Source organism: Neodiprion pinetum, chromosome 3, assembly GCF_021155775.2.
Source record: "Neodiprion pinetum isolate iyNeoPine1 chromosome 3, iyNeoPine1.2, whole genome shotgun sequence".
NCBI classification, from domain to species: domain Eukaryota; kingdom Metazoa; phylum Arthropoda; class Insecta; order Hymenoptera; family Diprionidae; genus Neodiprion; species Neodiprion pinetum.
In genome coordinates this window covers 25,402,403-25,426,250 of record NC_060234.1, presented here as the reverse complement: position 1 = coordinate 25,426,250, position 23,848 = coordinate 25,402,403, and the positions used below count along the sequence as shown (strand labels likewise).

The window sequence follows — 23,848 nt, the reverse complement described above, 5'->3', positions numbered from 1 at the left end:
ACTTCGAAGGAACGTTGTGCTTGGGAAGTCGGAGATTTTGCCGTCGGATTAAAAGTTGATAAATTATAATGCCATAAAGTGTATTCAGCCGGGCTAGACGTTCTCCGCCTGGCGTTCTGGCACGATAACTTTTTTCTTCTCCCCTTTCCCTTGTTCATTGGATTTTCTTCATCGGAATAACAAGTGTATATAATATAAGGAAAGTTTAATGCAGCGCACAAATATCGAATTTCATCAAGCGATAAGCGGTATGAAAACAGATTACAGTACATGTCCTCAACTTGCGCAACCGGTAATTTGAACCTTGGTTGTTTGTACTTTAAACGCACGTTTTCAAGCGTGAGAACTCGTTTATTATCCTCCATTCGTTGGATCAACCCCCCATTCCAGGTATCGCGATAATCAATCGCAGTTGAATTTGTTCCTTGAAAACGTTGTTGCGTACAATATCCTGTGTAGCCGAAAAAAAAATGGATATACAAATTAAAAAAGGAAAAGAAAAATTTGTGAAAAACAAGCGGGAAAAGTGTTGTTTTTCATTTTTGGTGTTTGTCCAACTTTAGTTTACCGGTCATTTGACGTTTTGTGTGCACGGAACACATCGCAGCGGGAAGGCAAATAGCCAAATATTCACGCGCCCTCTGACCGGGCAGAGAGATAATATATGTAAATTCGAATGTTCGTCTTTTACGTGTAACGTGAAAAGCATCGCATGTAGGTACATACAACATACGCGTATAACACACGTAGCCGGGTACGCGTGAACATCATCCCATGCCAGAAAGTTGTTCCACCCATGGCTGAAGTATTGCAGAAATTCGAAACTTTTATTACAATACCAGAAGCACACAAAGGAGAGAAGGTCACAATGCTTGCGGCGATAACGCGCTTCTATCAAACCTGGTGGTAAAAGCGTGGCGACGACGCCAACTTTCGAACGGAGACAGCCTGCAGCGATTGATGATAATAATCGCTGATAGTCGCAAGCCGAGCTTAGTTCGACAGCAAGTACGAGGCTTGCCCGAACATTTTGGAAAATATTCATAACTCGTGTAATATTTGTGGGTAATTACGGTATTCGGATTTTTATCTTTCACAACGAAGAGACAAATTCACGCATTAGTTTGGACGAAAATTTTATAGCGACTAATTTGCGTTGGTTGGAACGTCGTAGCTTATTTACAGCGTATAAAACATTCGTGTTATACCGAGAGTTTGGCTTTAACTTCCACTTGGGTTGATCCCTTCAAAAAGTGTTGAAGCTTTACCTTTAATGTAATTACCCCCAAGTATATCGTATACTCAAAACAAACGGAAATTTTCAGCCGTTTCGTGATAAGGCTTGATAGTGCTATTATAGGCGCGCTTTTACACGAGAGAATTTCATCAAAATTTTAACTTCATAATACGATATGAGACTGTGTTTGTTATCACATGCATAAAAAAGTAATATCTAAATAAATATTGCCGTTGGGTGATTCCAGAAATTATACTATAAGAACTGAATTTGCGGTGGCAAATAAAAATTGAAATTCTGAAAAGTGTAATTCAATGTACATGTTAATTTTGCTCAAGTTGAGCAAAGGAAAAAAAATTAACCGCTATGTGGAAACCGACTAATAATCATCTTTTGAACAGCTTTGGGCGAGCTATATAAAATTTAGGCAAACATCACATGCATCGATGAAATTCCGTTTAGTCGGATTATTTTGTGAGAAAAAAGTTATGCTGCTGTAAGCGATGTGTAAGAATGTAATTACCATTTTATACGTCTGACGTGTTTCGTATTTTGTGTTTTCTACGCTGTTACACGTTGCAATTTTCTTGCGAAGAAAAGTACCTAACATGTAATTGCCTAACAAGAAATTACTAGCGAGCTCGGCAGAGCCAATAAGTGAAATTTTTTGTAACCAGGTTATTTTCTGGCTTCCATATCGTTTCAGGGTCGAATACACTGCAGTAAAAAAATATATATATATATATACAGACCTGCATATATATATATATAATAAAATGCTTCCAAGTACCACGCGCCATATACGATACTAAATTGGCAGCTCTCGAATCAAGTGCAGGTCTGTTTCAAGTGAAACCAGGCTGCGTTTCATAGCGTAGAGATCAATTAAAAAAGCTTTTTAATTTTTTTCAGATTCATTCAAACAGGGCTGATGTAATAAAAGTACAAGAGATTTTCCCTAGTTGACTAGAAACAGACTGAAATGTCCAAAGCAGCTTTTGTACCGTGATATTTTTCTACTCCGACGAACTGCTAAAAACAAGGTTAATACTTTTCGTAATCAACCGGGGTAAAAGATTACGTGGGCAAAGAGAAAGCAGAAAAAAAAAACCCAGGGAAAAAGTTAAGTGCCTTTTCGTTGACGAGACGAAAATGTAGCGACTTTCACCGAATTCTGTATACACAGACTGACCAAATTTTCGATTGATAAAATCCCTACTTTTTTCACTGGAAACCAAAATCTAGCTCGATTCTATATACCTATACTGTATGGGTGGTGAAAGGAGATACAATTGTGTAATTCAATGCTCACAAGAGAAGAACCTTATTCCAGAAATATTGAAATAAAATTTTGTATTAATAATTAACGAGCTTTGAAACCCTCGCTCGCTAAAGCCTGCTCGGGGTCGGATGCCTAGTGTAACTAGTTTTTGTGCTCGTGCGCTCGCTTACTAGTTGTCAGTGTTTTACCATATGACACAGTTGTAGGGGAGACTGGGTTACGATGACTCCCCAAAAAATTCTGGTATTTGCTTCACAGTATACAGAATGAACACTGTCTTTGTGCATGTGACGCAAACCGAATCTGTCCGTAAGATTTTTCCTATGTAATGTTACAAGTCACGTTTACACGTGCATGTAAGTATGACGTATTGTGATTTTGTGACAATAAATTTCGTCAAAAAATACCACAGAACAATCAGCGAAGTGCTAACAGATTTGAAACACTACGCACAGCAATTTTAGCTCTAATTGAACGACGTTATTGTCATTTATTCCTATGTGTACTATGCCAACTACTCACCGATTGTAATTTGTTGATCCTAGTCGTTCGGTTTTTTTTTCGGAATCAAAATGTTATCCGAAGAATGCATATTGGTTTGATAGTACGAGACATGACGTTTTCAATAATCAAACTTGTAAACTTGAAAATTAGTCGGAAAAGTCAAAAGTCACCAGGTCAAGGACCTGGACAGCCAGAACTACGGAGCGCTTGTCCCTGAAGTTGAATTTCACCAGGTAGCGGATCTGGAGCGCAGGAACCACGGAGCCCTTGTCCTGGAAGTCGAATTGCACCAGGAAGCGGGCCGGAAGCGGAGGATTCAGGAGATAGAGAAACCGGCACTCGAAATCTGCGGCGCGCGATTCTCATCCGTCCGTTCTACCGCGCGGTTGTTTCCAGACTGAGGAATTCGGCTAACTGATATTCGTCGTCGACGATTACTATAGATCGATGAAGTCAGAGAAAAAAAAATGTGGGTGACGTCACTTTCTGAACATCCGAACATCCAAACTTTGGTTTCGAACTTTAATACTATGTATGATGTATGATATGATGTACGATGTATATGATGTATGATGTATGATGATTGGTAGTCATAAGAAATCATTTAATATTACGGAAAGCTGGAACTTACAATAAAACACCTGTTGAAGAAACAAATTTCTCAATGCACAAGTGGATTAATTTTTTCATAGTGTTTCTTTGGATTACTTCCGATTCCTTCGATAAATTGTAATCTTGAGAAATTATATGAAATCACTTAGCCAAAGGTGAAATTTGTTTGCCAAGTAATATCCCGTAACCATTTTAAAATGAAAGCACCTAATCATGAAATATTGCAATCAAGCGTTGTTAGTTTTTTCCGGAATTAATGGCCCCTCGTATTTTGTTAATTCTGTCCATTCACCGCGCGATGTTTCGATTTGGTTGTGTAATCAAGTTCGTGTAATACCGGTATATGAAACATGCAAAATCAATATGTCGTCGATTAATTCCGAGCGCAAATAAGGCCTGACATTAGCGAATAATGACCTCACGGATCGTCGCTAAATTATTGTCACTCTACACGGGCGGGAAATAAAAAGCTCACGAGTTAGGAGGAGGACAATACTAACCAGATCTGGACAGCACACGATCAATCTAAAATTAGTTCCATTGTTCCCCTCGGTTATTGCATGAATAAATTGAAATCTACTTAACGAAGTTCACGCCCTTACTTTGTTGTTTAGCGAAAAAAAATTACACTTTATAATAGAAAAGTTGAGTGAAGGTTTAATATTCAGATTCAACGAATAAAAAATATATGACAGAAAATCATTTATGTATTGAAAGCACAAGCACCAGTGAGTAAATGATGCGTGTATTTAGAGTGGACTTTTTTCGACATCCCAAATAGGCAATTAATTTGCAATTCAAGGCTTGGATCTTGAAGCAGTTTTATTTCACAACGCGAACAATATAGCGTGAAAAAAAAAAAAAAAATAGTAGCAGCCCGAGCTTCAAAGAATTCATAAATCTCAGAATTTTTCACAAATTTTTCTACAGTTTGGTAAACGAGTTTTCGTTCTCACTTCATTTTGCTTCACTGTTACTCATTTTAAATACAATTCAGTCCGACATCCTCCACTCGAGTGTTTAAATTAACTTTTCTTACGTATAACCGTTTCTTTCTCACACATTTCGTCACTTGGAATTTTTTCTCGCACGACGATTTTTCCTGACATATTTTATTAAAACATCTAAGAAACTCAACTGAACGATTGAGGACTAGAAATTCGATTAAAAGCTAAGCTCGTATATCCACCAAGTTAGATTACTTCATCATGTTTAATGTAACGTTTGTTCGCGAATCGATGAAGTAAATTTCAGACAAGAACGGAAAGGTATTTCAAGATTCATAGCAAGGCTGTATTAATATTCTCTAAGATATTAGGGAAGATTTCAGTCGATTAAACTTTATTGTAGTAAGGCTAAGCCAAATTTGTTTTGCCAGACAGACATTGGACTCGGAATTCCGGGCACTTTGATGTCGTTTTTACAAAAACCGTATAATTTTTCACCGTGGATGTATTTCAGGGTAGAAACATGACGGCTGGGAAGTATAACGGAAAGTTTTGATGGCCGTGACCGCTGTTGCGCTGTCGCAACATGAGTCGGTTCACCTAATGGGAGGAGAAGAAAGTGGCCATTAACAAGTTGGGAGTATCGGGCCGGCGATACTTGCGTATTTGCGCGCCCGGCATCCCCTCTGAAAAATCGCTGACCATACTTTCGTGAATTTTTCAAATATACATCTCATGATAATCCACGCTGGAATTTTCCCATCCCTCTCGCCCTTAACGTTTCGCATCCGTCTTCCCTCGGGGAGAAACTTTCCGCGTTCCATAAGCGTAAGACTTTTGTCAACTTGACAAGCTCTGCAGGCTGAACTAATGTTGCGAGAAATCGGCGTGTGCGGGATGATAATTAATGCCGGAAGCAGAACTGAGGCAATTCCACCGAATCGAGATTCCCTCTTGCGTTGCCTTCGGCCGTCGAACCTAACAAGGCAAACAACCGGCTGCACTGTACGACTGAAACGCATGTACCGCTGGTTTAACCCCTGTTTCTGTGTACCGTTACGTAGCGTGCCATCAATTAATTCATCATAAATTTACACGGACTGTCCGATGTTTAATTAATAGAACCGTAATTCCGTCGCGGAAACTGATTACTGTTGAACTTCAGATATCAATTTTTTTCCTCTCAAGTATTATGAATCCTGGAGGTTGTCGAACTTTGCTGTTTGAGCATAGAAAACCATATTTTACATGATCAATTCATAGGCACTAGGAAAATTTTTTAGCAAAACCCGTTTTATGCTTCTTTTTTTTTGGCTAAGTTAACTACGAAACTAATGCTATATTTTTTATATATTCTTCTCAGAGTCTAATAAATCGACGATATTTACTGTATTGATTTTTCATCTCATATATTCACAGTACATTCCAACGAAAATGGCACGTTTTGTAAAGACAAGAGTATTTCATAAAGTTAAATTGGATTAACGGTGTGCCTTCAACCTCATGACAATCAACCGGTTTTGCTGAAATATGCACCCCGCGATCCGTGATGTTTGATGTTTTAAACAGTAAACACAAACTATGAATTTTTCGAAACCGTCAGAATTTACAGTGGTTAGTAAAGAATTACTGCTGCACTCCGTCTCACATGAGCTAGAAGAGTTCTCAAGAATTTGTTGAGGTTCCAGAAACTGGAACCACGATGGAAAACTACTACAGACACTGACATGACCATGGTAATGCCAGCACGATGTTTTATGGCGGATTTCTTTCCAGAGTATATTTATAAGTAACGCAGCTGGCTGTAAGTATAGTACAAATTCTTAACTCACCGATCGTAGTCAGCACCGTAAGAGAATACAGGAATGCTTTTGCGAAATTCCATTCGTAGTCAGGCACCCTTCGCTCTGTGACGCCGTCATGTTTGTGCGCCGGAGCTGAAGAACCGGCGCTTTGGGAGGCCATCATGTCTTCCATTATCCTTTTCACAAGCTGATCCTGGAACCTTGCGATCTCTTGTGCTGCTAGTCGTGTCCAGTTTTCACGGTACAAGATGTTCAGGTTTTCCGTAATGTCCCACATGTTTTCCACCGTTCTCGAACGCGCCTCGTGACTGACCTGGAAACACACGGGAGGTGTAAACGAGGTGCATAAACTGTTTGTGTAAAAGAGAATTTGGAAAAGCTCGACCTTTTCACTCAAAGTTACGATCAATTGCACGTTTAATCATCTGGTGAATGTTGTATTAGCAAAAGAAATAAATAAAAAGGATTTGCGATGTTGTGAAAACAATCTCGAGCTTGCACTGTACAGAGTATAAGAACCAGATTCTTGGGATTCATTTACGAAACATTGTACCCTGGTTTCGGCTCCGACACCTTCGCTGGGTTGGGTTGTTTTCGAACCCCAGTACTCAATTTGTCGTTCTATATTTATCCACTGGATCGTCGTAAAGGAGATTTAGCACCGATCCAACGGATTTGGCAACCCCTTTTCTCCTTGAACTCGTCGACAATAGACACTAAAGTCTCTTCTCAAGCTTTGCCATTACGATTGAAAGACTCTCCTCGACAATCGTCGTACTCGACCACAATAGGCGGAACAAGATAGGACTGATCGTACGAAAATAGAGTCCAATAAGGAAATGGGTCTAGACGTAATCTCGTGTCCTTGATGAATTGATTTAGGCGTATTGTTATTTGAGATGTAAGGATCTTGTGCAGAGTGACAGGTGGAAAAACTGCTTTTTCTATGTTAATTATTTTCAATGTTGAACACGCGTCTCACGTCCTTCGATAAGGAATTTTCATTTCTCAAATTCACACGGATACGCGAAATTAAGTGTCGTGCCGACGGCTTTACGGATTTAAAGTGCTGTTGAAAAACCCGATATCGGGCCAGTTAATTCAACTGAAATCCTTGTCACTTAAGCTGAGCGTAATCAAGATACACCGAATGATTTATAGGTCTGCTGGAATCCGCGGCGTCCACGTGCTTTAGCAACGCGTTGAAGTTCACATCGGATTCCAGCGCAAGTTGATTGCTCAATTCAAGCTAATTTTAACGAAAATAACAAGCACTGAAGTGCGAGAAAGTTGATATGAGAATGAAAAATGATCAGTAGGACAAAAATCATTTTTTAACAAGAATGAACCCAAAATCTCCGCTTTTAACATGCATGCTTTTAGCATGGTGCTGTATTGCCCAAAAAAAGGAATTCTTTCTCTTGAAAACTTGATAGTTTATACCGAGTTTCAAGCTCTGGTAGAATCCGATGGAATGTAACGTTTTTTTTTTTTAAGGGGACAAATTAAATACGACGAAAATCACTCGGTCTACACATTTCACCGCAAGTGCCTAAAAATTCTAACCACATTTAAAGCTTTTCCTGATGTAATAAATTCTTGTAACCCAAGTGCACGTGAAAAAACAGTCAGCCGACTACAATAGAGAATTCCACGGTGTGCGAGGTGCCCGAAATGTGACGAAGCGATAGATTCCAAGTATTCGTAAAAAAGTGAGATAACCAAGGAAAAGTGACTGACCTGCTTGAACCACACAGTGGTGTTTCGTCTCATGGGTTGGTTGTTGTTGGCGATAGTCGTGGCCAATGTTCGTTGGTGCAGACTTTCGCTGCCGCCCTCAATGGCGAGGAAAATGAAGCTACCGAGAAGCGTGTAGGCGACGAGAAGTGCGCATATTCCAAGATTAATGACAAATCCCTTGAGAAATGAATGATGACTAGCCTTGTCCGGCACACCGCCAAAGCATAGACACTTTATCGGCCTCTGTTGCGATTGCGGAAGTTCGGCTTCCCTTTTTAACGACGAAGTGTTTCCGTTATTGGCAGCCTTGAACCCCTCGTACGCCCGGTAATGTCGGCTTGTATCTTTTTCCATTTTTATCAACCTCCGCTCTCACATTTGTCCCAAATGCTCCGCCGCCAGCCGACTGACGCAGATATTCCGCCTCCCTTTAACGTCTAGCATTTATCGCGGAGTAACTCTAATCTCTAGCCGCTTTTCTCTGACTCCGCGACACCGTTGCAATAAATTCCGCCATTTTCCACGTAAAATTGTTCGCGGAAAGCCGCTCTCTCCTCCGGCGAGATCGCAGACCACGGCATGTTTACCTTCCCACCAAATTTCGTAACCGCGATCATTCCTCGCTGTTCTCCAATCGCGCCCAGCAAGTATACGTTGTCGATACCTCCTCGGATGCACTCGAGATATTTTATGCCTGGTACCCGTTTATCTCCATCCGCCGAGGGTGTCGAGAGTCCAATTTTCCTTTACGGCCAATTTCACATCGCCCCGAATACAGGGTGGAATACAGGGGTGATTAGTATGGGCTGAGGCGAGCCAGTAATTTGCTTATATCTTCCTAAACCCTAAAATTGGTTCCCGCCTTGGGCCAGTGGTTCTTTTTTTTTACCCACTTTCCGGCCCTCTTCAAGAGTATCTAAGAAAGGCGGTCGGCACTCATCGTCTTCCTGCTTCCGGCGCTCGGTGGTGTTCCAGTCTGTAAAAAAAAAAGAAGAGGAAAATGTAATTATTTTTAAGCAGGTTTACTTTCAATTATTTTTAATTCTTCACCCTCAAAAGCAGCGTTTCGCGTGTAACGTTAAATCGATACTACCTACTGCAGATATGCCCGCGTAACTACGTTCACAAACAAGAATCGTAATTGCGAGGGCTCTCTTTCTCTCGATAAACGAGACCAGTGTTGAGTTCCACGACGTGTCAGAAACTGGGTTACTATTTCCGATGCGTTAATTAATATTTGGAGGGTAGAAGTTGATCAACTGATCGCGTGCTCAACGGTAGCTTCGAAAGCAATAATTGCTTATCTTCTGGATCACTCGCCAGAGTCCATAGCTACTATTTCGGTGCCAATATTCCCGGGTTCATTCAACCTTCCGTTAGCCAAAATTACGCTTTTGAAGGGCCGGCAATAATCATCTCGCTGCCCGATACGCTTCAATGCAATGCGGTGGTGTAATGAACTTTTTTTTTTTAGATTCACGTGGTCAACGCAGTTGTATCCAGTTCCTACATCTATTGGTTTTTCTATACATTTCTTTCACCACTCGTGTCGTGGCAATTTTTTTATAGTTATTCCAGCTGACACATTTCTCCGCTAAAATTTTAATACCATGTCAAATTTGTGTCATTTCTGAAGCAAGCGTTTCATCTCTGGCCAACTTCAATGGGGCCGGAAATCCTCATTCGCAAGCAATTTTCGTTTTGTAAATATCCTCCGGGATACTTTGTGATAACCTGATAATTGTGTTGGCCATGAAGGATGGAATATATGATAAATTTTCGAAACTTCGACAAAGCTTTTCGTACCGCTAGTTTAGTTTTTCGTATTTATATGACGTATAAAAATCAACGGGGCAAACATAGGCGTTGGATTCTTTGTGCCAAATTATATGTATATTTCTGATTCATTACCTTAATTGATAGTTGTGATCCTCAAACATTCCGTTACTCTATATTGCCCTCGACACTGAACAAAGTGCAGGCTTTCCGCATTTGTGAAAATAAAAATATCCCAGTTGTAACGATTCTACGCCCCTCTGGGAACATTTTCTCGGATTAGTGTAAACCCGAAAATTATCCAACACTGAATATCCGGTAAATATTTGCGCTCGAATTACATGAAATAGATTTTATTCAGGCGAGTGCAAAGGCGTAAGTCGAACGAGCAGGTAAATACAGATTTCAAATTGTGTCGACACATGGAAAATCGAATAAATATTTTTCTGCAAATACATGACACACTCGATAATAATTGGAATGAATTTCAAAAGCAGATTGTGTAAAGTGGAGAGTTTCTTCGTCATTTTTTTAGTCATTTTTACCTTCAGAGAATAGTATACATCGATAAAACGTAACTTTCTTAATACGAAAAACGTGTTTTTTCATCCAAACATTAATATGAATGAAAAAATGACTGAACCATTTCAAATATCGACTGTCGAACGGTCGCTGAAATTGAGGTCAGTTAATTAGAACTAGATTCATCTGTTCAAAGGTTGAAATTCACCGATAGACACGAAAACCAGCGAGTGAAATTTGTGAGCTTCGCCGCGAGCTTTCAGATTCCGGGAATTGCGATCATGCATGGTATGAAAACATAATTTCTTCCCGGCAGGGTGCGCTAGAATAATATGTCGTTAATTTTTCGAAATCACCAATTTTTCGAATTTACATTCTTTCAATAATATCGCCGCATGAAAACTGTATACGTCCTTATCTAGGGTGACTACACGAATTGGTGTTTTCTTTTCTTTTTTTTTGTTTATTTTATTTCTTTTTGTTTATGTTTTTCAGCGTGCCTGGAGATCGGGTTGTGCTTGACGCAGTTCACAGGTAGGTGAAGACTACTGCATGGGAAATAAACAGTGCAGGAGGAAAGAAAAATGCAATTGTTATTCCCAACGGGATAGTTGCATACTAGTATAAACAGGATGAAACATGCAAGTGGAGCTTCAGCTCTTCACGAATTTCAACTGAATTTATTTCCCGGCTCGCGACGATCGCAAAGCTTCATTTTACTTCTGTTGTTGTTTTTGCTGAAAAATTCACCCCTCGTAATCTCGTATTCTAATTCGCGCTCCACTCACTTCCACTTTAAGACCCTGACGAAGGTTTGAGTGGCTGCTCGCTACCCGCGTATGATGGACAAACAACGGAGTGTCCTCGGTGATTTCGTTTTTAGAATTTAAATTTCAGGCACAGTCTGCAACCAAGGTTGCGTCGAGTTTCGAAAAATCGTTTGGTCAACCGAGTCGAGATGAATCAATGATTCGAAAGGTTTTCAGTCTGCACACAGATTTATTTTGTCGAACATGTTTATTCAGTTCATGCAGCTAAAATAAACATATTTTTCTGAATTCGTTTGAAACAAAACGATTTTAGTTAAATATCAACTTATTGAATACTTCACGTGTCCTAAATGGGAAAATTTTTCTTCCATATAATCGAAATTTACTTTAACTCGGTAAATTTTTTTTTTTTTTAAGCAAGTAAATTTCCTCGTAAGCTTGTATTCAAATATATCTTTCATTCCTGAGTATGGTCAATGATTGGTTGAAGAGTTACTAGGAGTTAGCAAATAGTGACAATGAGACATATGGTTAAAGTATATAACCTGAATTGCATAAATCCAGACGGATTTACCCTAACTCAGCAAAAAATTTCAATAACTTTTTCGAATTAGTTTGTCCAACAGCATGTTACAGTATAAAAATATTTGGGTGACGCAAACATTGTGTGTTCAACTCCGTGTGAAAACTGTTCTGGAGTATAAGAAAATTAAAAATGATATCAAACATGGTGTCGGCTGATTGCAAGGTGAAGTAATAATTTCTTTGATTCGCGTAAGTCTTCTTCCTCTTCTAAGCAAAGCAAAAAATGTTGAGAATCTTTAACGTATATTTGTTCGACTGTGTAGCAATGCTAAAATTTGTTCGATTCAACCAAACGTCGTTTGAATAGATTGAACTTTCCTCTTGAGTGCACTGTTGAATTGCCTGCGTAAAATTTCTCGAAAATAACCGGATATACATCCCCTCTACGCATGATATTCCTCCCCCGAACGCCGCGACGCGATGTCAAAACATACGCATCATTCGAGCCAAGTTCCGCGGAGGCATCGTTCCATTTTTATTCGAACGCAGATCGAACAACTTTTTGGAATAGGGGCCGCCACCTGTCGCCCATAAATGCATAGCGTATGAGATGAGATCTCGTTTTACTCGTCAACCTCGCAGCCTCGCCGAGTGGATCAGCCACTCGAGTCGGCAGGGTTGCAGGCCGATTTCAAATCCGTATACATACAATCCGAATGATGTTTGAATTAGAATTTCGAAGACGTCATGCGCAGAGTGTCGCCAGAGTTCCGTTCGAAGTAGCCTAAGACTTTTCGCCGAAGGGGATGTGCGAGGGAAATCGATTAAGCGAACGAAGGGCTTCGAGACGGGGACCTTTTCTTTCTCATCTCGCTTCCTCCCCCCCCCCATTCTGCCAACTTTTTTTCACCACACTGACCAGAAGTTGTTCGCGACTCGTATTGAGAAACTGGGGCAACCTAGACCGCAACAAACATCCCTCCAGTCCTCTTTCCTCTTTCCTCTTCGGCTCTTTTCCGTCCCTCCGGTCCCTTGTTCCACTCCTCTGTGTGCTTTTCTTTTTGTCTCTATCGCTCCGCTCGCTGGTCTCTGAAATGAACCTCAAACTGTGACTCGAGGGTGTGGGGTGGATATTCTTCCGTGGTGCGCAGACTGTATTAGCGAGATGTAAAACGAGGTAAAACGAATGAATTCGACTCTGAATGCGAATGTGAATGATAATAATAACCGTAATTAAACCTTCTGCCTCTTTCTGCCCACCTCTTCCTGAAGCTTCAACAGACGGTTGGACATTTTCCGAAATTATGTGTAATCCTCGGTGTATTACAGGACTTGGCTTACGTTATTATACCAGCTGTCTTTGAAATTATACTTTCGTCGTGCAGGCTTACCTACCCCTGTAAAACTGTCACAGTGGGATAATTATTAAAAGCTGTTTTTACTAGGCAAACGAGATGAATTCTGCCGAGATCCTCGGCTACTGGATTTGTTTCACCGTTTTCCCTTGTCTTTTTTCATTTGATCAAGCAAATTCTCTTGCATCAAAATTTTTACGAGTCGACTTGCGAATTTCCCAACATTTTTCTTTTCACTTCCACACACATTTTCTAGACGATTTTTTGCAAGAAAAACAATACTTAATAATTCTCTCAAGCATGTTTCAATGTTCTTTCATCGCTTGTTGGTACATTTGCGATCTCTGCTGTTCCTCATCATAATTATCCTGATAAGCTTCGCAAACAATCGCAACTTCATAAAAAATTTACGTTGTAATGAACAATGAAGTCACGTTTGACGGTAAAATTTTGGATGACGCATTCGCAGAATGACAGGAGATAGCTAACGGAACAAACTCCCATAAGACTCAAACGGTCACTGCAGTCGTTCAGACGGATAATTAAATAGGAAATTCCTTGCATATCGGGTATAATTTGTAGAGAGCTAGCTGTTGAACAGAAGGGTGATAGAGAGAGAGAGAACGAGAGAAAGAGAGAGAGAGAGAGACAGATGAGGTCGAGGGGTGAAATCGGGGGTGCGCGCCCTCCCTCCCTCCCTTACTCACCTCGACCCAGCCATCGCTTCTAATAGTTATGTTACGTTACCGGTAACAAATCGAATTGCCCAAGCAGTTGAGATTCGAGTTAATTTTCGGCTAAACTGTGGCTGGGAAGTATTTCCTCCGCTGTGCGGGTATTTCGCATCTGTGTGCTGGCTGGTTGGCTGGCTGCCTGGGTGGATGGAACTACCGAAACAAATAATAGGCGATACATTCGCCACAGCTGTTCAACTAACTTCGCAGCTTTCTCTCTCTCTTTCTCTCTCTCTTTCCTTCTCTCTCTATGTGCTTGACGGCGTTTGCCGAACGAGTGGAGCTCAAAGCCTACGGCAAAATAATTCTCGCCTGCTTTGCTGCGCTCAAATGTGCGCACGCGTGTTTCTTCTGTGTATCCGTCTATTTACTCCACCCGTTTACCCATGTGCAGACGTGTATATTATACATAGACTTGTCGTATTCCTCGGCGCTAAGGACGATGATAAGATCAAGGGGGAGAGAATCTCTTCCACCTCGTCCTCCCCCAACATACACCCCGTGTGTTGAACAGGATTTTCTAGGCTCGTACGAGGTACCACAATGCCCCAAGAAACGTAAGTCACTCGTTTTGACTCCCTATCTTTTGAAATTCAAACCATTTAGCGGGTTATCTTCTTCACAGTCTTCCGCTGTGTTTCAATCTACGATTCATTGACTTTGTACTCGGTTCATCGATGCGCACGGTTTACGCAGTTACCAATTTTTTCACGCTACTTTTGACACCTTGTATCTGTGTTTTCCTTCTTTTTTTTTTCAACTATCATTTCGCGATGCTTACTGCACTTGGAAATAAAAAATCCCAGGAGTCCATATTGAGAAAAGGCAATGCAACAACTTTGAAACCACTCAATTTCAAATTGGAGTATAATTTTGCTCTGAGTAGAACTTTTGGTGAAAAATATAGTGTTTTTGGTTTTGGTCTGATACTTAACTGATTGTAAGAGATCTGTGCAGTATACTTTTTACATTGTACACGAAAATTTCACGAAAGAATGGTAATTGATCTGCAAATTCAAAATATACACTCTGTGAGCACAGAAGTCAATTTGAGAATGAAGAATATTGACGAAAGGAACGTTTTGTACTTTTTGTTTCGAGACTTGATTGGCATCCCGTTCAATTTCAGAGTAACATATGAGTGTTGAAACCACGACGAGATATTGAGGGAGGGAAAAAAATGACTCCGTAATAAATTCGTCAGGTGCTCTAAATTTCCGAGTCGTGGTTTTATATGCAGAGGAAAAACATGTGTGAATATTTTTACAGAATGGGTGCTTAATCAGATGTGCGTGGTTTGGAATAAATCGCATGCATTGTTAGTTCACGTGGAAAATGCGAACGAAAAAAAAATAAACAGTGTAAAACGATGCTAAATTCCGTCGGGGAGAAATATTTCGCCTACTTGGACGATTTTTGAAAATTTAAAGAAGAAACTTTGCGAAATTATTGAATTTTATCTACTAAAATCGAACAAATTTATTAGCCTCTTAATCATTTGGCACTGATTTGAAATGAAGTATCGACATCAGATTTTATGTTTCGAATTTGAGTTTAATCGATATTTCAATTTTTGTATGTTTTAGAAAGATGTTTTACTAAAAAAAAACTGCTTTTTTAACGCGATCAATGATTCATTTGATTCAATAATCAGATAATTCAGGGGTTTGAATCCCCGAAATATTCACGTATCTCGAATGAAAACTTTTCAATTTTGGCGTTGGGTAAAATGGGCTTGGCTTGGTAGATTTTTCTAGCCCACGCCGAGAAAAGGAGATTAAAGAAGAAGCGTCAGGATGACCGTGGGTTTTATTCTCTGTGGGGTTGTATCTCGGAGTTTCACTTTTCAATAAATTACGCGACCCTTTCTGGCGAAATGGGAACGTTCGTTGACTTGTGGCATTAGACAGTTTGTTTAGCTCGGAGAAAAGGTGAAATTTGTTGAGTATCCCCTAAATCTGGTCCCCCTCGACCAACGCCAGCCACAGACTGCGATCTTTCCCTCGCTTCCTTCCTCTTCTCACATTTCTTTACTTTTCCACCCCGCTTCAACGATCCGCTTGTTCCGATCCGTGTATATTCACATCTGCGTGAGTACTTTCAAATTTTTTTCTATTCCCGTAAACATAAAAAAATGTGATAATTAAACCGAGTGGAATCGTCGCAGAGAAATTGAACTATCCAAGAAAATACCATTTCTGAAGTAAAGCAGTTTCAGTCATTTTCCCCATATCTTTGAACATCGCAAGACATAACATGTATCACAGAGCGAAATGGTTATTAAGTAAATAACAATGATTTCTATTGCTCGATTCCGATTAAATAAAAAGAAAAATTGGAAAGCAAGCTCGATTTGCGTACTTTTGAAGATAGAAAAACTGCAGTCGAATTGAATAATTGGTTGTCGAGCTACAAATTTTTCAAATTCATCCACTTTTCAAGCCGTCTTCTCGCATGCGTACCTCCTTGAAATACCGAAAGGGTGGAACTGTGCGTACATACAAGTTCAGACGTGCCCAATTAGCGAATACTTCCAAAGTCAAGAGGCAAGACGAAGCTACGCAGACGGAGTCCGCGAGTGATCTTCCGACTTATTGCCCTGCGTTGTAATTTACAGAAGTCAACCAGCTGGGGATTCCTGCTTCCTCCAACACATTACAGCAGCCTTCCTCTTCCCGTCTGTCTTGGAGTTTTTTTCTTCTTTCGCGTAGATTTGAGAGGCTTGTCTCCCCTTAGTTCGACGTCTCTTTCTCTTTTCCTCCTTCCCCGTTTTTTTCCCCATTTTTTCTCGGTGTCTGCCACTCACTCTAATTCGCGAAATTGGATGAAGTATCACGAATCTCTCGAATAACTTTTCAACTAATCAACCAGTCGCTTTGTCAGAGCTTTGTGGCGCTTAAGAGATACGCAATCACTGTTCAGAATTACTATAATTACGAATCCCGTAGTAATTACAACTTGTCTAACGAGGTAATCAGGGGAACCTGAAACTTTATACCGGCTAGCAAAATTTTGGAATATGTGCCCTCCCAAGCACATCTACGTTTAATTCGGTATCAATTACCCTGAGTATGAATGGCGTTTTACTCGATGCAGGAATCGCAAAACTATGGTCGGTAATTTCAGGCTATGAAAAATCATCCAGACGATAGGAAAACTCATCATGTAATTCCTCCTTACTGACGGAGTAGCATTTTTAAATCCAGTCAGCGTTAAAAAATACCTCAAGCGGACAAAGCCGTGTCCTCGTTCTGCTTCTCGGAGGGCACAGCTAATACTCTTTCTTCAGTTAGCAGTCGACCCTCGGAAAACTTTTTGCCCGTATACCGACGGGGCTATAAAGTAATTTGTGAAAAACGTCTCCGCCGAGAGGGAAATGTTGTTTGGCTAATGGAAAATTTCTGGTGCTCGAAATTGAGTCCATTCGTTTATGGTTACTTGAGAAAACTCCTCATAACTCCCACCCTCGAACCCACCGCGTGAGATTTAAACGATAATGGACAATGCCACGGAGCTGGATTAAATCGCGACTGGTCGAGCACCTAATGTCGGAAGTATAATTCGAGCATATTTTGCCTCTCGAACGCCGCGAAAGTCTTTGGGAGTCTTGCGCTCCGACACTCTCTAAACGGCTACAGTTTTTGCGAAGCGACGTAACAAATCTAGAACGAAAGCTCACCGCTTACGGTTGTGATGCCGGAGGATCAATGGCTCGGATTTCCGATCGGTTTTGCGTACTGGCGCATAAATAAACATGCAAGTGTTTTCCAAAAGAGCCTTTGCAGCCACCTTCGACGGCGCCCACTCCGTTCTACTTGCGGATCTTACCGCATCCACATTATCGGCTTGCGAATACGGTACACAGTGGGTATTAGATACATCTTGCGGATTTTACTCGGTGGTGAACTGTGATTGATCGTCATCAATACCGAGTTACAAAAGCAAACTTGAGTTACGAGTTCACCGGGCTTGAGAGACAAAGATTATCCACATTCCGTTGAACCCAAGCCGAGTAATATTTACCAACATTTGGGTGTTAGAAATGGGTCATTACTTGGTGGAAAACCATGAACCAACAGTATTGTTGGCGTATCTAGGTGAAGGATCGATGGGTGATGAGAAAAATAAAAACTCATATAAAAAATCTACGGTAATATTACTTCTACCAATAATGGTGAACAAAACTAAAACGACGTTGGTAGATAAGAGTTCGAAATATTAGTAAGTTACAAAATCACAAGCTGCGAGTAGATTTACCACCGAAATTAGCTACCTCATTGTGGAGGATTCGAAATGAGAAACTTTCCGTCAAGTTTTCACGAATATATTAGTTTTCCAATAGTACGTTGTCAATTTACAAATGCTCAAGCCTTGAATACCCTTTCGTTGAATTAAGACCAACCCATACCACGTCAAAACACTTTCTCCAAGAATGAACCAGTGTACCACCAAAAAATAATTGATCCATTCTCAGTCGTGAATATTTCTGTATTATCACGAGGCTACGATTCATTCGGTGGTTGAGTTAATGATATTCGCCCACACGAGCGTGTGTGCAAAGTATCCTAATGCGGTATAGTATCCAATTTGTCGGGTCAAGTTTGACGTCTATTGCCATCCAGACGTAATAAACTGATGAATTATTCTCTGACAACACGTTTCGACCCCTGCAGCAGGGTGAAACACACGGCTTGGGGTAACACCTACGCTTTTCACCTGTGGTAATGGCGCAGAACAATGTTTCACGCAGTATTGCTGGAACGACAAGATTTGGGATATAAATAAAAGCTGCGATGTAATTACGCGTTGATGAGGCGCTGTGTGTATACCACCCCCTCCCCCATCTTCATTTGCTAATGCCTTCCACCCTGCGCACAACCGCGAGGTATACCTCCGGGATCTTGTTCACGTTCTGGAATGTCACTCAGGAGTTTCATTCGGGGTAAAATACCTGGGCTCCGTTGCCTTGGCCGAGGTTATCAGCCGGAGGGTGATGATACTTCCTGTTGAATATGTGCTTCGTCGAGGAGGCCCCTCACCGTCCGCAACAACAATTAACAACCAACTATAACTGCAGCTACAACCACCCCGGAACGCTTCGTGAACGAAACCGAGAGAGAAAGATTTTTCAACCCTGAACCTTGAGTGTAATTCACGCATTTAAAAGGTTTGAACCAGCCGGATGAAGAAAAAAGTTCAGCTTTATAACTTCGCGTTTCTATGTTTTCAGAAAAAAAAAGAAAAAAAAGTTCTTGTAAGCACCCCGAAAATGAAAAGTCGAGTTTTTACTAGTTCTCGACGTTTCAACGTACAGAGAATCATCTCGGATCATTTTCGGATGGAGGCCTGTGTGTATGTATGTATTTATATATGGGTCTCAATCGATGCGGCTTTCCGAAACTTAGAACTGATTAAATTTTGGTTTTGCTCGGTCGAGTGCTTTTTGAATTATATGCAAAATCCAAAATAGCGAATACAATATGGTAGAAAAAATCTAAAACTATTTGGATTTTGGTAGAAATTAGTAGGCAGAGGTTGTTGGGTCACCGACGACGAATCCAAGGTTAGATTTCCCAAATTTGAAACGGTGGATCTATTAAGGGGATTGAAAATTTTTGAAATCAACGTATTTTCATATAATACATCTGGTATCTGAGGACTTTCAAACCGTTAATCACAAGTCTAAATTTTTTTTTCGAAATTCGAATTGGATATGAATATTTTTTTCTGCGCACTTTGAATCTGCAGTGCGAGTACGGGAAGTTCGAGGGCTGGCTTACGGTTAGCCTAAAGCCGCTTGTTCGTGATAAGCATCACCGGATGGTCGTATTCCAAGTCCTCGGTAGCTCAGATTGGTTCGATTACAGATATTCCAATTATCGTAGAAATGCAATATCATATAATCCGAGTTACTCTGGTCGTGCCTGAAAATGGGACACCAAACACATCGTTACGCTTGATGAAATAATTTGAAAATTTTCTAGGAAACTGTGTTCGCGGAAAATTGTATATAATATATTGAACGGGGCTGTCGAAAGTTGAGCTTTCGTTATACTCGGTTGTTGACAGCTGAGCGATTTTGCTCAACTCGATTGTCACCGCGTGGCATACATTATAGGTACACAGAACCAACGACACGTACTCTGACAGTAAAACGTATAGTGTAGTTCGATAACAAATTGCCAGCATCAGCAAAGCAGCGAAGTTACATGGCGTGTTTGATGGGTATGGAAAATTTTCCGGTGAATAGCGATTAATCAGAGTCTCTATAAATGCGTCAGGCCGTTAATCTGCGATTTCGTCCAACGATGATTATCGCACAATCGTTGAGCGCGTTTCACGCACCGCAGCCTTTATGCGGGACCAAAAGTTTGCGCCCGAGCTGTCGCGAGCTGACTTGACAATTTTAATTACAACTCTGATTAATTATTAGATAAAGGTTAATAGTATTATCGACTCGAGGGAAACTGACGTCGATATTAAAGGGGATCATTCCAAGAAAGCCGAAGCGACGTTGCGAGTCATGCCGACAAAGGGACTCGCCGATTTTGACAAAAAATTATTTAGACACTCTTGAGCCAAAATAGAGACACACGTGTTTCAGTGCTTTATCAAATGCGCATTTGCAGGCAAGAAAATTTTTTTTTTCCCAAACTTATTTTCAAAACGATCTGGAAAAAATCTCATTTTTCAGAGAATTTTCCCTCAAAACATATTGGTTGTTTTTTCAACTCCTTGAACAACAACATTTTGTCTACTTCTATCATGTGGAAATCGATATTGGACAGAGTTACCTGAATAACAATAATATTCCATTTTCATTTCGAGTTACATTACTATGAAATGAAAATTTCTCAGTATATAGGTCAAGTTTTGTAGCTTGTAGTCATATTTCATTGAATAGCTAGGTTACCTTGGATGTAGAATATTTGAAAAATATCAGGTATATAAAAAAGAAAATACCAGAATTGTCTGAAAAATTTTCAGGAAAATGGTGTCTTTTTTACTACGATATATTGACAATAAACAAGATTTCAAAATTTTTTTCCTCTCTCGGAAATGTCCAATCAGTAAAACGCCTAAACACCAGTTTCATTATTTTGGCCCACGAATGTGCCAACATTTTTTTTATTGAAATCGTACGACAAAGATGTTGAAGTGGCATGATCTCTCCTTGTGAGAAATACTGATTACTGTGGGAGTAAAGCATGGAATTTTCTCACTGCACCAGGTGTTCGTAAAGAAAAAAACCTCTGGTTATAACTCTATGAAACAAGAGCGCTGTGCAATCGTACTGAACAATTCTCTCTAATCGACGTTGTTCCTTGAAGTAATTCAACGCTATTTCAGATCGAGAGAGGAAACACTGCTTTCGTATATAAAGCTCACATCTTGGAGCCGGTATTGTGCAAAACCTACAAAGTCTGTTCGTAGAGAGGATGGCTCTACTGTCTATAGATGTGTGGGTAAGACTATTAGACGGACCGGTGAACTAGGAGCATGCTTCGGAGAGCGGAAGTTTCCTCAAAGTTTCCTCAGTCGGGTTGCAGGAATTTAGTGCGTTCATATGCAAAGCTTCTTAGCGAATAGTATTACATCATTATATTGTAATTTCGTTATACTCTCTATGGTCAGGTTGAACTTTCGAATTTGCCAATTGTCGGCCAACTTCTTTCCGCGCATGTGCAAAGTTGGAGAGCCGGAGTCCGACCGTTAATTGAGGTCACTCGAAAATCCGAGTCGAGTTTTTACTACCAGACTTTTTTCTCCGAATTACGTGAAAATCATAACCTCTCGAGGTTCACCCGAATCGATCGACCCTCGAATCAATAATCCCTCCAGTCATCCCTCGTATACTGCGGATAATTGTCTACTCGTTTGAGATTTGAACCGAGATAACTAACGATTATTCTTCAAGCACTCATTAGACCCGCGTATACAGCTCAGTGATCATCTAGATCCGTTCCTTTATTGCGCCGGGAGTATTTTGAACGACTCTTCTTCGATTCCAAATCCTCGGATTTTGATCAACAGCTTGGCAATTTCTTACTTGGATTTGGCACGTTCATTCCATCGCATTCCTCGCTGCATCGTGCAATTTTATTAAACGTAAGACGTCACGAATCGCGAGTGCTCGTCAGTCTCACCGAAATCGAACCTCCTTCACAGAATGTTCAAAGTGTTTAAGCTCGGGTGTTTTTTGTCCGGTTCTCATGTTGTTGAGCTCGTATTACTCGCTGAGAACAAAATCACTCGAAACCACCAAAAATAAAGAAGTGAAAATACTCCTACGCAATATGTAATCATAAGGCACAAATGTAATTATGGACGAATATCTGTTGTGCTGTATTTGCACAAATCTGTTAATATTTACTTTGGATATAACTGTTCGTATAAAATTTTCTGCTGATTTCTGGAGATCTATGTGATAAACGAAACGATCGCAAAGACATTCAAATCGGATATGAAACGCCAAGCCTAAAGATATTTTCCCATTCCGATCATAAAACTTTTTCCCAAATTGTTGATATCTCAGCTTGTGTCATGTTAAACTGTTCAAAATCCGTTGTTTCCTCCGTGTTCCTTATCACTGGCGTAAACAACATTCCTGAAAATTTTATAAACGGTTTTTGTCTGTGATTCAAACTTCTGAAATCCAGATTCCTCCTCAATTCACCGATGAATGAGGTTTTTCGGGAGCGGTTTCCAGCTTCTCTCAACTCCAGTGTTGTTTCCTCAGCTGTTGATATCTGCAAGGCACTCCCCAGGTCCACGGAACTTTCAGTTTCCAAACCAGCCTTTCCCAGCATGCATGACGAACCCGTCATTGTCAGACTGCTACCTCGGAACAAAGTCTCGATTGACACTTGAAAGAGGCATTGAATTCGTTGATTTATGGAGGCGTGAAGCCAGTATTCGAACCCTGAATGCGTCGCTTAGCTCGATGCACCACGTCAGTCAACCGAATCGGAAGACAAATCTTAGGGTAGAAAAGGATTTCTGTAAGAGTACGTGTATATTTTTACGGCCAAAGCGTAGTCCTAATATTTTATTAAGACGGGTCAGAACACCGGGATTCAGCTCTCTTGAGGATTATCGTATACAGTAATACGCCAAAGTTACGCCTTGGGTCGTTCCGGCATTGACTGCGTAAGTCGAAGAAACGTAAGTCGGGGTACACGTTTTATACGACTGTATAATGTGCATACATACCGGGACAATCTCTTGAAACTTGAAAACCAACTATGGACTATGATGTAACTGCGAATTGGTGTAACTCGTGGAATATTTAACTCCGGCCAAACATTGGCTCGAGTCGCTTGCGAGCAGCGACAATAATTGATAATGAAGATCTTTGTGACCGGTCGCGAGGATGCGGACAAATATGAAGTTTCTGACGCGTTCACGTTTCGCTGCTGAAATAACTGTATCAAGATGAATTATTTCAGAGTTTTTTCATGAAGAAGTAAGCGGAACGGTTCCTCGCTGAATGCGATATGCGACTCTGATCTATAGAGGAGGAGGAAATTCCGGCACACGAGAGGTGAATTTGCCCGGAATTAGATGTATGCGACACGTGGACCGGGAAATGTTGAGGATTTTGTTTCGGATGAATTTCAGTAAAATTCATTTCACCTGCGATTGATCGGATCGACGTCATGAATTTATATTGAAACGTTTTAAAACTTGTAAGACGTTGAAGGAAAGTTCTTCGCAGGTGCAAAAATTTGATATTCCAATACCATTAGACGTGGCACCTAATACGCCAGATTTATAAGTATTTGTTCTGTATAAAGTTGTGAAATTTTTCAAAAGTAATGTAATCGATTGACGCCAGCGATTATCTCATACATCTTGGCGGAGTTTAAATTGCGCGAAAAAATCACGTAGTGTTTCTAAAGCTCTTGTTCGCAGGACTTATGAATTTTTTTCATTCGATTTGCACCGACTTAGTCAGCGGTGGTACGTTAAGCCGAATCATTATCATTGAATAACTGACCAAAACGAATTTATACATTGTTGTAAAAGCATGCAAGAC

At 40.4% G+C, this 23,848-nt stretch overlaps 1 protein-coding gene across 4 annotated transcripts in view; it reads right to left on the bottom strand.

Annotated features, from left to right (window-relative positions):
- The window catches only part of LOC124213646 (TWiK family of potassium channels protein 7), a 259,133-nt gene that overhangs the window by 48,667 nt on the left and 186,618 nt on the right, over positions 1-23,848 (bottom strand). For all 4 annotated transcript variants that reach the window (XM_046615127.2, XM_046615126.2, XM_069134727.1 and 1 more), the window contains 2 exons: positions 8,128-9,103; positions 6,415-6,700 (listed from right to left, as the gene is read on the bottom strand). In XM_046615127.2, the coding sequence (XP_046471083.1) occupies positions 6,415-6,700; positions 8,128-8,481 (640 nt within the window). In that variant the 5' untranslated portion in view covers positions 8,482-9,103. The remainder of the gene's footprint in view (positions 1-6,414; positions 6,701-8,127; positions 9,104-23,848) is intronic.